Source organism: Belonocnema kinseyi, chromosome 8 (genome assembly GCF_010883055.1).
Source record: "Belonocnema kinseyi isolate 2016_QV_RU_SX_M_011 chromosome 8, B_treatae_v1, whole genome shotgun sequence".
Taxonomy (NCBI): Eukaryota; Metazoa; Arthropoda; class Insecta; order Hymenoptera; family Cynipidae; genus Belonocnema; species Belonocnema kinseyi.
In genome coordinates, this window is record NC_046664.1 from 45,505,907 (window position 1) to 45,520,317 (window position 14,411).

At 24.8% G+C, this 14,411-nt stretch overlaps 2 protein-coding genes across 2 annotated transcripts in view; one reads left to right on the top strand and one right to left on the bottom strand.

Moving 5' to 3' along the window:
- The window catches only part of LOC117178255 (dehydrogenase/reductase SDR family protein 7-like), a 9,900-nt gene extending 5,331 nt beyond the window's left edge, over nucleotides 1-4,569 (top strand). Inside the window, exon 6 of the mRNA XM_033369604.1 lies at nucleotides 4,144-4,569. Coding sequence (XP_033225495.1) covers nucleotides 4,144-4,355 — 212 coding nt within the window. The 3' untranslated portion in view covers nucleotides 4,356-4,569. The remainder of the gene's footprint in view (nucleotides 1-4,143) is intronic.
- Nucleotides 4,570-12,337: 7,768 nt separating this feature from the next.
- Nucleotides 12,338-14,411, bottom strand: part of LOC117178256 (transmembrane protein 11, mitochondrial) — a 15,048-nt gene continuing 12,974 nt past the window's right edge. The window contains exon 3 of the mRNA XM_033369605.1: nucleotides 12,338-14,363. Coding sequence (XP_033225496.1) covers nucleotides 14,077-14,363 — 287 coding nt within the window. The 3' untranslated portion in view covers nucleotides 12,338-14,076. The remainder of the gene's footprint in view (nucleotides 14,364-14,411) is intronic.

Sequence of the window (14,411 nt, forward strand, 5' to 3'; positions counted from 1 at the left end):
CCACAATCCACTCACCTCAAATTTCACCACAATATCAGAAAAACTCAGCATCCACAATTCCCACTACTTTACGCTTTCATACCGGAAACGGAAGTCCAAATTTACAGTTAATGTTCAATAAAAAAACGGGTTTCCAACCAAATAAATTATTTAAAAATAATGGAATTATCAAATTTTCAAATACAATAAAAAACAATTTTCAAGAAAATATTTATATTTTCACCCAAAAGATAACAGTTCAACCAAGAAGATTAGTTTTGTACCAAAAAAATATTATTTTTTATCAAAAAACAGATGTATTTTCAACAAAAAATGGAATAGTCAAATTTACAATTAAAAAAATTAAGTTTCAATTTGAAAAAACGGATTTTCAACAAAACAAATCATTTTCAACTGAGAAAAATTAATTTTCAATAAAAATGAAATTGTTAAATTTTCAGGTTCAATAAAAAAATCAGTTTTCAACCAAATATTTAAATTTTCAGCCAAAAGATGAAATTTCAACCAAGAAGATTAATTATGTAATAAAAAAGATTAATTTTTAACAACAACAGATGTATTTTCAACAAAAATGGAAAAGTCAAATTTACAGTTAAAGTAGTTAATTTTTCAATTTAAAAAAATGGATTTCTAACAAATTAATTAGTTTTCAATCAAAATTGAGTTGACAAATTTTTAGTTTCAATAAAAAAAAAAACAGTTTTTAACAAAATACTATTATTTTCCAACCAAAAGATAAGATTTTAACCGAAAAAAATGATTTTTCAACATATTAGTTAAAACGTGTACAAAAAATATCAATTTTTCAATTAAAATTATAAATCTGCAAAATTAATTTTCTACCAAGATGTTTAATTTTCTACCAAATAAGTCGAATTTTGAACGACATGCTTGAATTTTTAACCAGATAGTTGAATTTAAAGAAAATTTCAACAAAATAGTTATATTCTTGATCAAAAAAGAGGTTGGAACTAAAACGATTGATCATCAATCAAGAGAAAATTAATTTTTTTAAATGAATAGTTCAAATAAGTGGTTGAATTTTCAACCAAAAATAGTGGAATTAAACCATAAAGTATAAATTTTCAACCAAAAGAATGAAATAGTTACATTTTCAGTTAAAAAAATTAATTTATTATAAGAACATTTTTTTTTAAATTGTGGTCGAAGTATTTTAATTTTCAACCAAAAGATAAAATTTTAAGCAAAAAGATTCTTTTTAAACAAAATGCGTGAATTTTTAAGCATAAAGTTGAATTTAAAGAAATTTGGACCAAATTTAAATTCCCAATAAAAAAAAGGATTCTGAACTAAAACGATGGATCATTAACCAAGAACAAATCCATTTAAAAAAAAAGTAGTTGACGTAAGTGGTTGAAATTTCAACCAAAAAAAGAAGAATTCTCCTCGATTTCGGTTTAGAAAAATTAATTTTTAATGAAAAAAAAAACAATTAGAAAAAATCGTAACCAAATAGTTCAATTTTCAACCAGAAAGATGAAATTACAAGCACAAAGATTAATTTTCTATAAAAAATGATTGAGTTTTAACAAAATATGTGAATTTTTAACCAAATAGTTTAATTTGAAGAAAACTTCAACAAAACAGTTAAATTCTCAATAAAAAAAGGATTCTGAACTAAACTAATGGATCATTAGCCAAAAACAAATAAATTAAAAAAAACAGTAACACTTCATGTAAGTAGTTGAATTTTGAACCAAAAAACAAGAAATCTCAATGAAAAATGTAATAATTGATATTTCAAACAATAAAGATTTTTATTGTCAACCAAAAATAGTGGAAATTGAAGAATAAAATATAAATTTTCCACAAAAGAAGGAAATTACATTTTCAGTTAAAAAAATCAATTTTCAATAAAAACAAAACAAATTTTTAAAAATAGTGAACCGAGTAGTTTAATTTATAACAAAATACGTGAATTTTAAACTAAAAAGTTGATTTTTTAACCAAAAAGTAAATTTTATAACCAAGAGAGATGAATTTGAAACAAAATACATAAAGCTTTAATTAAATAGATCAAATTGGGATTAAAATTAATTTTAACCTCAACAAAATTAAAATTTTCAACTGAAAAAATGAATTTTCAATAAAAATGGAATTTTTAAATTTTCAGTTAGAAAAATTAATTTTTAATAAAAACAAAACAGATTTTTTAAAGTTGTGAATTAAATAGTTCAATTTGCAACCAAAAAGATAAAATTACAAGCACAAAGATTATTTTTCTACCATACAAGATTATTTTTTAACAAAATATGTGAGTTTTTAACCAAGTAATTGAATTCAAAGAATAATGTATTAATTGATATTTCAACCAATAAAGGTTTTAATTTTTAACCATAAAAAAATTGTGATCGATGTAGGTTAATTTTTAACAAAATGTGTAAATTTTTAACCAAAAAGTTGAATTTAAAGAGATTTTCAACAAAATTTAAATTCTCAATAAAAAAGGATTCTGAACTAAAACAACGGATCGTTAACCAAGAACAAATGAATTTTAAAAAAAGTAATCTTTCAAGTAAGTGGTTAAATCTTTAACCAAAAAATAAGAATTTTCAATGAAAAATATAATAAGTGATATTTCAACCAATAAAAAATTTTATTTTCATTCAAAAGAAAAAAAATTTTTTTAAATTTTGAACGAAGTAGTTTAATTTTTAATAAAATACGTGAATTTTAATCTAAAAAGTTTAATTTTTAACAACAAAAAATGTTGATTTGCAATAAAACATAAAATAATTAAATTATGAGTTAAAAACATTAATGTTCATTTAACAAAAAAACGATTTTTCAACCAAAACAGATTAATTTCCAATAAAAACAAATTTTTAATAATTGTGAACAAAGTAGTTTAAATTTTAACAAAATGCGTCAATTTTTAACCAGAAAAAAAATGTTGATTTTCAATAAAACATAAAATAATTAAATTATGAGTTAAAAATATTAATGTTTAATTAAAAAAAAAAACGGATATTCAACCAAAACAAATTAACTTTCAACCAAACGGTTGCATTTTCGGCCAAAAAAGATGAAATTTCTACGATAACAGATAAATTTGTAAAGAAAAAAAATGATTTGTAAGCAAAAAATTTAAATTTTTAAAAAGAAAGTTCATTTTCAACCAAACAATTTAATTTTTAAGAAATTATTAATATTTCAATAAAATAATAAAGCTTTTTAAACAAAATAATACAATTTTTCACCACAATATTAGGTATGTTTATAATACTTACTTGTTATTATAACCTCTGAAATTCAACTTAAGTTTATCAAAAATTCCCTGATTAATTCAGTTTTTCCGTGGTATTCCCTGATTTTCCAGAATTCCCTGACCTGTAACAATTCTGCACAAATATTTTAAAGTATACAAAATTATAAATCGTATTTTTTTGGTGGTTGATTCTGAACCAATTCCATTTAGATTATTACAGTTTCAAAAAAGGAAAAGAAATAATTCAAAAAATGAATGCATATCTAACATTGCTAAAGTTAAAATTCATTCTTCTAAAAAAAATTTAAATAAAAAGACTTCTTTTAAGAAATTGAGGTGGAATTATTTAGACTCAATTAAAAGAACTCTTAAAATATTCACAAGCAACCCCTACAGATTGGAACGAATCATGAGTTTAGTGTCTTTATTTAAAAAATTGTAATTAAGATGAAAAAGTAATCTATTTTATTGTGAATAATTTTACGCAAAATGAGCATGCAAAAGACTCACCATTAAAAAAATAGATTATATTAGACGTAATCAACTCTTTATCAATATCCATTTAAATATTTTCTTTTTAGGTATATCAATTTTTCATGCCTTTAGTTTTTCTTATTAAATATTCCCTGACGAGGAGGTCTAAATTGGGCTCGAAACATGGTGGTTACCTAGTAGTATAAAAAGGATGGAAAAAGTGAGATGTTGGTTTTTGGTTGACTTTCTCCCTTATTCACCCTCTTTTTTCATTTCGTTATTTTTGTCTCTAATGAGCCGAAAAGTGAGGCCGTTTGAAAATCTGTCCTTTAATTGTGAATCTTTTTTATGCTAATTTTTCAATAAAATTATTCATGATAAAATAAATTACTTTTTAATCTTAAATGAAACCAGAAAAGATAAATCGTTATCTTTCTTAGTAATGGACGAAGCAACACAGCAAGGCTATCCGGCAGAAAATGTAGCTGAAGAAGTATTGAAATCGATGTTGAATGGAAGCAAGGATGTAACAATTTCCACCTGTTCTCCAAAGATCGCAATTTTAATTCGAACCCTATTTCCTTCTTTTTATTTCTGGATTATGGAAGTAAGAGCTAAAAAATCGAGAGACAGTGCATCTAAAAAAGAATAGCTATTCGAATGTTTTGAAATTTGTATATAATTTATACGGTACTAGTATCTAGTGCTAAAACAATTAAAAGATTTTTTGTTAAAGGTTTGGAATAGTCGACAAATAGAAGATATTGTTGTTTGTACATTTTATATTAGGTGGACTAGGGTAATATTTATTTGACGATATTACAGATATATGTATGAGAAATAAAAAAAATCATTCACGACCAATATCTTCGATTGCATATTCTTTTTATTCAATTTTTTTAATTTAAACCACTAAGAAAATCCAACTATATTTTTCGTTAAAAGTTCATTTTTTTTTATTTGCAAGGCTACTATCATATTTTTAGTTCGGAATTCATATCGTTGGGTCATATTTTTTCTAAAAACTGAACTACTTTGTTAAAAATTAATTTTTGTAGTTTTAGATTATGTATTTTTTTCCGAATTGGAAGAGGCCATTTTTTAAAAGAATTATTATTTATTTATAGGAGGGAGTTATTCTGAACGTCTTTTTCTGAATTGGAAGAGGGTAATTTTTTATTTACAACATTTTTATTATGTTGGAAGGGAGGAAATATCGTTTATTCAACTTTTTCTGAATTGTAAGAGGGATAATGTAATTTATTTTTATATTTTTAATGTCTTTTTAATTGAGTTGAAAGCGTGTAAAAAGTCTAAATTTCACAATTATAATTTTTAAATAAAGGGAGAAAATTTTGATATTTAATATTCTTCTTAATAAGAATTTTTTACATTTGTATTGAATTGAGGGCGGGCAAATTTGAGTTTTGAACATTTCTATTGAATTTCTAACGAGGAAATTTGAGTTTTTATTTGTTTAAAAGAAGGATATTTTAAATAATTGTTAATTTTAACATTTTTATTGAGTTTGAAGCAGTTGAACACATAAAAACATCCGATTTAAATTTTATAAACTTATTTCAGTTTTTAAATAATATCTAACTATTTATTAAAGTGGGACGATGGTCGTGGGGACTAAAGCGTAGGCTTTGGACCCACTCCTTCGGCTTGCGGGTTCGATTCCCGCCTCGCACTCTGGAAGAATCTCGGTGGCCTATCGCCCATGCGGTGAACACTAGCCTAGCAAGGGAGTTGTTCATCTCCGATTTTCTCTAAGTACTTAAGGCTGTTGCTCTTGGTGGTTCGGAACCCACCTTAAACTGTAGGTCCCCCTTCCACCACCAAGTAAGTGTGTGGAGGGTGTGTAAAGGAATAGAGAGAAGGTGTAAGAAAAATGTAAACCCTTAGGGGACACATTATAGAAGCTTCCATAATAAAAAAAAAACTATTTATTAAACCTATTTATTTAAAATGAGCAATTATAAATCTAATATTCAAAACTAAATAATTTAAAACTGAATGGTTTGGAAGAAAAAAGCTTTTGCATCTTCAAAATTTTAAAAAGGAACAAATTTTTTCACGTATTTTATTTTTTTCTGAATTGAAAGAAAAATTGTTCTTTACATTTTTATTAAGTTGAAGGCGGGAAAATTGAGTATTTTAAACATTTTTGTTGATTTTAAATCAAGGAATTTTTAATTTGCATATGGATATTTTATATTTTTAACATTTTTATCGAGTTGGCAAGGAGGAAAATTTAGATTTCAATATTTTATGAATTGTTCGAAGGATAATATAATATTTTTTTTTACATTTTAATTCAGTTGGAAGGGAGTCAATTTTGATTTTCAATTTTTCTTTAATTTGAAGAGGCTTTTTTTTTGAGCTGGAAGGGGTGCAATTTTTGCTATTTTTTTCTGAATCGGAAGACTTTTTATTTATAACATTTTTCATTTTTTCTAAACTTATAGTGGAAAATTTTTTATTTTCAAGATTTGTATAGGTTTGAAGAGGACGAAACTTTGGTTATGTATTTTTCTCCGAATTGGAAGAAACCATTTTTAAAAGAATTATTATTTATTTGTAGGAGGGAGTTATTCTGAATGTTCATTTCTGAATTGGAAGAGGGTAATTCTTTATTTACAACATAATTTCACAATTATAATTTTAAAATAAAGGGAAGAAATTTTGGTATTTAATTTTTTTCTCAATGAGAAGAATTTTCGTATATTTGTATTGAATTTAGGGCAGGCAAATTTGAGTTTTTAACATTTATATTGAATTTCACACGAGGAAATTTGAGTTTTTAATTTGTTTTGAATTGGCACAGGGACATTTTTTATATTTTTATAGAGTTGAAAAGGAGAAAAGTTTGATTTTTAATATTTTATGAATTAAAAGAAGGGTATCTTAAGTAATTGTTTATTTTAACATTTTTATTGAGTTGGTAGCGATTCAATTTCAGTTTTGAATTTTTTCTCAATTAGAAAAGGCCCGTTTTTTTATTTTATTCTTTTTTATAGTGTTGGAAAAGATGAAACATTGGTCATGTATTTTTTTATCTGAATTTGAAGAGGCAGTTTTTTCTTTTTTAACATTTTTATTGAGTTGAAGGGGCAGAAATTTTTATTTTGAATCTTTTTTTCTTTTTAAATTTTTTATTGAATAGACGGTGAGCAACTTTTGTGTTTTTGACATTCAGATGAAAGAGGAGAAAAGGGGGGAATTATTTTTAATTTAAAGCAATAAAAATGATAGCGTAGATTTATATTTTTTATAATCTGAAATATTTGAACTGTTCAATTTATGACAGTTTTAAATATACAATTTTGCATTTAACGGCACTTTATATATGTAAATTGTTAAGCATTTAAATTAAAAAAATGTTTATAGTTTAATATTTAAATTAGTTCCCTTTGAGCGCTTAAATTTACAATTCAGTTTTTGATACTTCAAATTAAACCATTTTCAGTTTTAAGAATTTGAATTTTTGAATTTCAATGACCGTGATAATTTTTTACGAACCGGGAAAAAGCTGGGATTTTTTTCGGAATTCTTATCGTTGGATTAAAAATTCTATTGTTTGGTTGAAAATGTCATTATTTTGTTGGAAATGTAACTACATTGTTAGAAAGTTATATTTTTTCTAACATATTTTTGGTGGAAAATCTGGGAAATTTAAATTTTTCGTATTGAATTTAAGATGTTATCTGAATTAATTTCATTTAAATGAATTTATAAATGTAAAATCAATCTTTAGGCAACGGCTAGTACGTTATTTTTGAGAATCTAGATTTAAGCAAGAACATTTCCAATATTGAAAATGATGATGAAATAAATAATGCATTTATAAGAATAATGGATTTAATTATGATTTATTTGTATTTCATTATTAGCAATAAATTTAATTCTTGTGCATTTTATCTAATTAACTAATTATTCATTGGTTCATTAAATTAAATTATCTATACAATTTAATTCTTTCAAAAATATTATTTTATAAACAATTTCATTTTCTAAATAATTTTTGTTTACAATTTATTTAAAAACATTTTTTAAATATTTTTTTTCCTCTACAATTTTATTTATGCAAAAAGATTTCTGGAAGAATGGAAAATAATTTATCTTTTATTTTAAAGAATTAATTTTAGTTTTTGAACTTTCATAAAATGTCAAAAAGGAAGGAAAGAAAGGAAGATTTTAAAACATTTTTTTATTGTGCCAGATGCGAGAAAAATTAACAATTGGACAATTTTCTAGACTTTTTAGCATATAATTTTAGTTGGGGAAAATTATTTATTTCAAAAGATACTTAGAAGTTTTGAAAAGATTAAAAAATGACCAAAACTTTCAGAAGGTTTCAAAACATTTAAATCAAATTGTAGATTTGTTAACATTTCGAAAGAAAAGCTTTTCAAGAATTCTGAAAGTTTTCAAGGAAATTTACAAAAATGTCCGAACATTTCTGAGAATATTTTACATTATTTTTTATTTAAAAAATTTTATTTTCAGAAAATTTTGAAAATATTTTCAATGGTTTCTTAAAATTTAAAAAAAGTAGAAGATTTTAAAGAAAAAATGTAGAATTTTTGCAATATTACTACATTTTATACAAAACTGGTGCAAATTTAGGATATTTTCAGAAGCTTTAAAAAGATTTTCAAATTAAAAACTTGAAAAGATTTTGAAAAATCTAAAAACATTTTCCCGTGTATTTTGAAACGGTTTAAGAACATTTTTTTAATTACACAGATTTTTCTAATTTTATGAAAACTACGAATAATTTTTAAAGATATTCAGAAAGCTGAGAAGTTTACGCAATGTATTTTCTTTAACTCTTATGAATAATTCGAATAATTTTAAAAGATATTTAGAAGGTTCAGAAGTTTTGAAAAGACTCAAACATAATTTAAAATTTCAAAAGATTGAAAGAAAATGAAAACAATTTCTTCAGCTTCATGAAAAAATTTCAAATTGAAAAATTTGGCAAGATTGGAAAATTATAAAAAAAATCGAATAAGCTTAAAAGATATTTAGAAGTTTCGAAGATTCAAAAATAATTTAAAATTTGAATATTTCACATTTTTTAAACTAAATGTGGATATTAGAAGATCCTGAAACAAAATTTAAAAGCCTTTCAAACATTTTAAAAATATTATAGAATAAAAAAGAATTTTTTTTTAAAAGAATTATAGGAAAATTTCTAATGATTTTTTATTTTGGGAAATAAATCCTAAAACATAAATGAAAAACATTTTTAAAAATTTCCTAGAATTTTAAAAAGAATATAAAAGATTTTAAAGACAAATTTCGCAATTTTGTAATATTTCGAAATCACAGAAAAAATTCGAGTAAGTTAAAAGATATTTGAAGGTTTTTTAACAAAATTGAGAAGTTTTTCAAACAAATTCAAAGAGATTCATCGGATAATCTCAAATGCTTTTTTTAAATAAATTCTAAGAACAAATTTAACAATATTTCAAAATATTTGAAATGATTTCCTAAAATTTCGAAAAGAATATAAAAGATTCTTAAGAAAAAAAATTATAATTTTGTAATATTACGAAATTATACAAAAAATTCGAGTAAGTTTAAGAAATATTTTGAAGTTTTTAAAAGATTAAGAAATAATTTAAAATTCGAAGATTAAAAAAAATTAAAACAAAATGTGGACATTTGGAGATTTTGAAAAAAAATATTAAAAACTTCATAAGAATAAGAGTTTTTAAAGGTTTAAAAGGTTTAGAAAATATTTCAGAGCAAAAATGTTCAATTTTGCAAGGTTTGGAAAGGATTAAAAAATAATTTAAAAATTGTAAAGATTTTTAAAACCCTAAAACAAAATCTACATTTTGGAAGATTTCGAAGAAAAAGGTCAGAAAGTAATCATAAAGATGTTAGGGAAATTTTTTTAATAGCTTAGAATTTGTTTTCAATTTTAGGAAAAATACAAATCATTTAAAAATATTTTTAGAAAGCATTGAAATTTATGGATAATTTTTTTTAAGGCTTAATTTTTAAAAGATTAAAAAATAATTTAAAATTTGAAGATTTCACAAATTTTTCAAATAAATGTGAATATTTGAAGATCAAGTAAGTTTAAGAGAATATTCAAAAACATTTTGAAAAAATTCCGGAATTGTCAGAAAACAATCCGTAAGGTTTTGAAGCAGTTTTGTTAATTGCACAGGCTTTCTTATTAATTTTAGAAAAATTACGAATAATTTCAAAAGATATTGAGAACGCTGAGAAGTTTATGCAGAATTTCAAACATAATTTAAAATTTTAAGATTTTAAAAGATTTAAAACAAAATGTGAATATTTAAAGATTTTTAAAGGATTCATGAAAACATTTCAAATTAATTTTTTGTTGAAAAATACATTCTAAGAGATGAAAAATATCACAAAACGTTTCCAACGATTTCCTAAAATTTCTAAACAGACTATTAAAGATTTTAAAGATATTAAAACAATTTGTAGATTTTAAAATATTTCAAACAAAAAATTTTTTATCTCTAATACAAACAATTCTAAGGTTGCTTCCCGGTATAATTTTTCACATTACGGAGTCGTTTAAATATTTTGAATTATTTAAAACAATGAGGTCGGAATATGTATACAGTTTTGCTATTTTATTATAAAAAAGATTTTTTCGTTTTTAAGGATTTCATAAATGTTTAATTTAGAAAGCTTTGAAAACTTATATTACAAGATATTCTTAAATGTGTTTTTATCATCTTTAAATTAAATAATTAAATAATACTAAAAGCATAACAAGTAATTTCTTTAATTTGTCTCTAAAGTATAAAATGTTTGAATTTTAACTAAACAAGATCACTCTTCAACCAAATACATTGAATTTTGAACTAAAAAAGATCAGTTTTCACAAGAATAGAATAGTTAAATTTGCAGTTAAAACAATTAATTTTCTGCAAAAAAATAAAAACTCATAGTGATGAATTTTTAATTAAAATAGCAAATCTTCAACTGCAATAGATAAATTTAAAAAAATCAAAACCATAAATTTTTAACAAAAGAGTTTAACTTTCAACAAAGTTGTTTTACTTTTAATCTAAAAGATCGATTTTCAAATACCTAAAATGATGAATAGCTAACTGGAATACTTGAATTTTCAAGCAAGAAGATAAATTTTCTATACAAAAATACCCTTTTTCAACAAAATTCATACATTTTCAAGGACATAGTTGAATTTAGGTTGAAATTATGAATCTTTTATTGAAATACTTTAATTTTAAACAAAAAAAATTAATTTTCAATCAATAAGATAAATTATTGACCAAAAATGAAATGAATATATTTAAATTTAAAAACAAGAAGTAATTTTCAACTAAACTGATGAATTTTCAATTAAAATGATGTACCTTGAATTGAAATAGTTGAGGTTTTAACCAAAAATATGCATTTTTAACCAAGGAAAATAAGTTCTAGCAAAGATAACGATTTTCAAACAAAATATGCACAAGAATTTCCAACTACAAAAAGATAAATTGTCAACCAAACATGGTATGGATATATTTTCAAAGAAAAAAAATTTAATTTTCAATGAAACTGCTGAATTTTTAACTAAAATGGTGAATTTTCAACTAAAATATTTGGATTTTAAACAAAACTTGCAACTGGAATAGTTGAATTTTAACCAAAAAGGCGAGTTTTCAACTAAAATTATGTACCTTGAACTGAAATAGTTGATTTTTTAACCAAAACCATGAATTTCCAACGAAAAGGATGAATTTTCACTCAATAAGATACATTTTGAACCAAAAATGAAATGGATATATTTTCAATTTAAATAAAAATGTAATTTTCAACCAAACTGATGAATTTTTAACTAAATAAAAAAATGGTGAATTTTCAACTGGAATAGTTGAATTTTGAACAAAATCTTCAACTGAAATAGTTGAATTTCAACGAAAAAGATGAATTTTCAAACAAAATATACACAAGAATTACCAAAAAAAAAAAGATAAATTGTCAACCAAAAATTAAATAGTAAAATTTTCAGTTAAAAAACGAATAGTCAACCAAAGTGATAAATTTTTAACTAAAATGATGAAACATTCAATGGGAATAATTATTTTAATTTTTAGGTAACAAAATTAATTTTCAACAACAAAACGAATTTTCAAGAAAATAGTTAAGTTTTAACTATATTAGTTAAAGTTTCAGTATGAAAATTAATATTCTGCCAAGCAAAAAAACGAATTTTCGATTTAAAAAAAGCTCACTTTTCAGCCAGAGATAAATTTCCATTTAAAACTATGAAGCTCCAACGAAAAAATCAATGGTTAACAAACGAGTTTAGCTTTTAATTAAGTATAATTAAATTTGTATTAAAAAGAAAAATGAATTCTGAACGAAAAATGTAGTAGCCTGATAGTTAAACCAAAAAATATAAGTGTAACTTTTAACTATGAAAGATTTTTCTGTAAAATAGAAAAATAATTAAATAGAGCAATATAAAGCTAATTTTACAAATGAAGAATCATTGTTATTAAAATTATATATTCAAATATATAAAAATTTTCTGGTAATTTCAGGTTTTCCAGGTACGGTAGACACCCTGGATTTGAGATGATCAGAAAAAAAAGAGTTTGAAATTTATTCAAGCTTGTCGACTATTTAAAACTATACTTTATTTCCGTAATCTGACATTTTAATGGGTACAAGTAATGAAACATGTTTACACTATTTACAGCTTACGCATCACCATAAGCGATTAGATTCAAGGCTGTAATATCATTCGCAAAGACAGTGCATATCTCGTGAATTGAACAGATATAACGCAGAAAACGAACTCACACCTAGCGAGAATGCACTCATATTTCCGATACGTTTTCTTGCCTAAACTTACACCAATTTCCCATTATTTACAATAGAACGTGTAACATAATGTTCATCATCGGTGTGAAATAAAATTAAGGCGTTAGTAAATGCAGAGGAAATGCGAGATTACTTAACTTTTTCCAAATTGGTGGCTAGCGCACATTATTTACACAAGATCACATTTTTTCTACATCTTTAAAAGAGGTTTCCAGCAACAGAAAATTCGTCTACCTCAATAAAAGACGTTTACATTGGAATGACCATAAACTCAATTTCTACAAAAATCTTCAACACAATTCTCAAGCCACCAATTAATTCATTGCATTTTCAAGATTTGGAGGGCAATGCGAGTAGATTATAAATGAAAAATACTCTGGTCCATTACAGAAACAAATCAGTATAAAAAAAAGAAAGTATGCAGCTACATTTACAATCTTTAACAATCGTTTACTCGTTACAGCCGTTGCTAAAATTGTCGATCAACAGCATCCTAGAGCCGACAAAGGTTTCCCATTTTGTACCAGAATTAAAAATCAATACAAAATTTAACAATCTTTGTCGGCGCTGACTGTATGCACTCACTCTTGTTAAATGATATTCAAGGCTTTAAGTCATTTTGTTAACCTAAAATTTGTTTTTGAGTTTGCGTCCAATCCCAACGCGCTGAGAAAAAGTAATATCTTAAAACTGTATCCAAAACGTAGGGACTTGCCGTTCGTTTTTGTCTTATACAGTAAGATTTTGACTTTTTCTGTGAACTAGGAAGAATACAATGTTTTCCTTCAAACTTTGTGCATATTCTTCTACTTTTTTTTACTTCATTAAAATGCAGTTCATTTTGATTTTATGAAGAATATATTAATGGCGATTTAACAATTTGTTATTCTATCACTTCACTTGGTAGTGCATTTAATTTTAAACGATGTTTAAGTAACACTACTCAATAGAATGGAAATAGTATCGGAATGGAATTTACACTAACTTCACGTCTTTCTCGCGCATTCAGAAATTCCAACTGATCATAAAATTTAAAACAATCTGAATAATTCGGTAAAAATAAGCTTTGTACTCGTTGATGACTTTTTTGAAAAGTCGATTCTTCTTTCTAAAAATGAAGGCATTCTCATTTAGTGTGCAAGAGGAAAAATAAAAAATAATTTGATAGGACGTTCCTTCATCTACAATCATACGTGGTGCTAGTTTGAATTATTCACTGGCAACTTTTTCAATTATCCTTGAAAAATAAATTACATTTAGATATCACAAGAAATGAGAAGCACGTGTCTGCTTTTAGGCGGGACAAGAGAAAGCATTACGCGCTAAGGCGAAAAGTAATCAATGTACAAGGAGACATTTCGCTGAGGTCAATGGCTAGTTTCAAGTTTACCTACCGTTTAAAATACAATTGTATTTTTCCTAATTCAACAACATACGCTACGCTATTTGTTTCTACGATCGCACGTGAAGTCTATCACGTCCTGCCTTTCGTCTCAATGTAAAAAAACCCCCATAGCGTGTGTGATACTTTTTCATTTGAAGGCTTGATAGACTCGCCAGGCGGTAACGCCGAGAGCCGTCAAGGTGATCGTGTTGTGGAGAATCCTCCTCCTTGTGTCGTCTTTCCTAACTAGAAACGTGGGTGACGAGGGCCCCAAAACAGCGAGAAGCTCCACATGTGGCAGTTTACTGGTATCAGTTTCGACCTGATACTGGCAACAGGGATCGAACTGCCAAGAAACTGTATAAAGTCCACAGGTTATTACAGACGTGAAACCTAGCGGACCACAAATGTAGAGCTTGTCTCCCCACATGAGACCTGGAAATTAATAAAGATTTCTTTGGTAAGGGACCGTACTTGAATTAC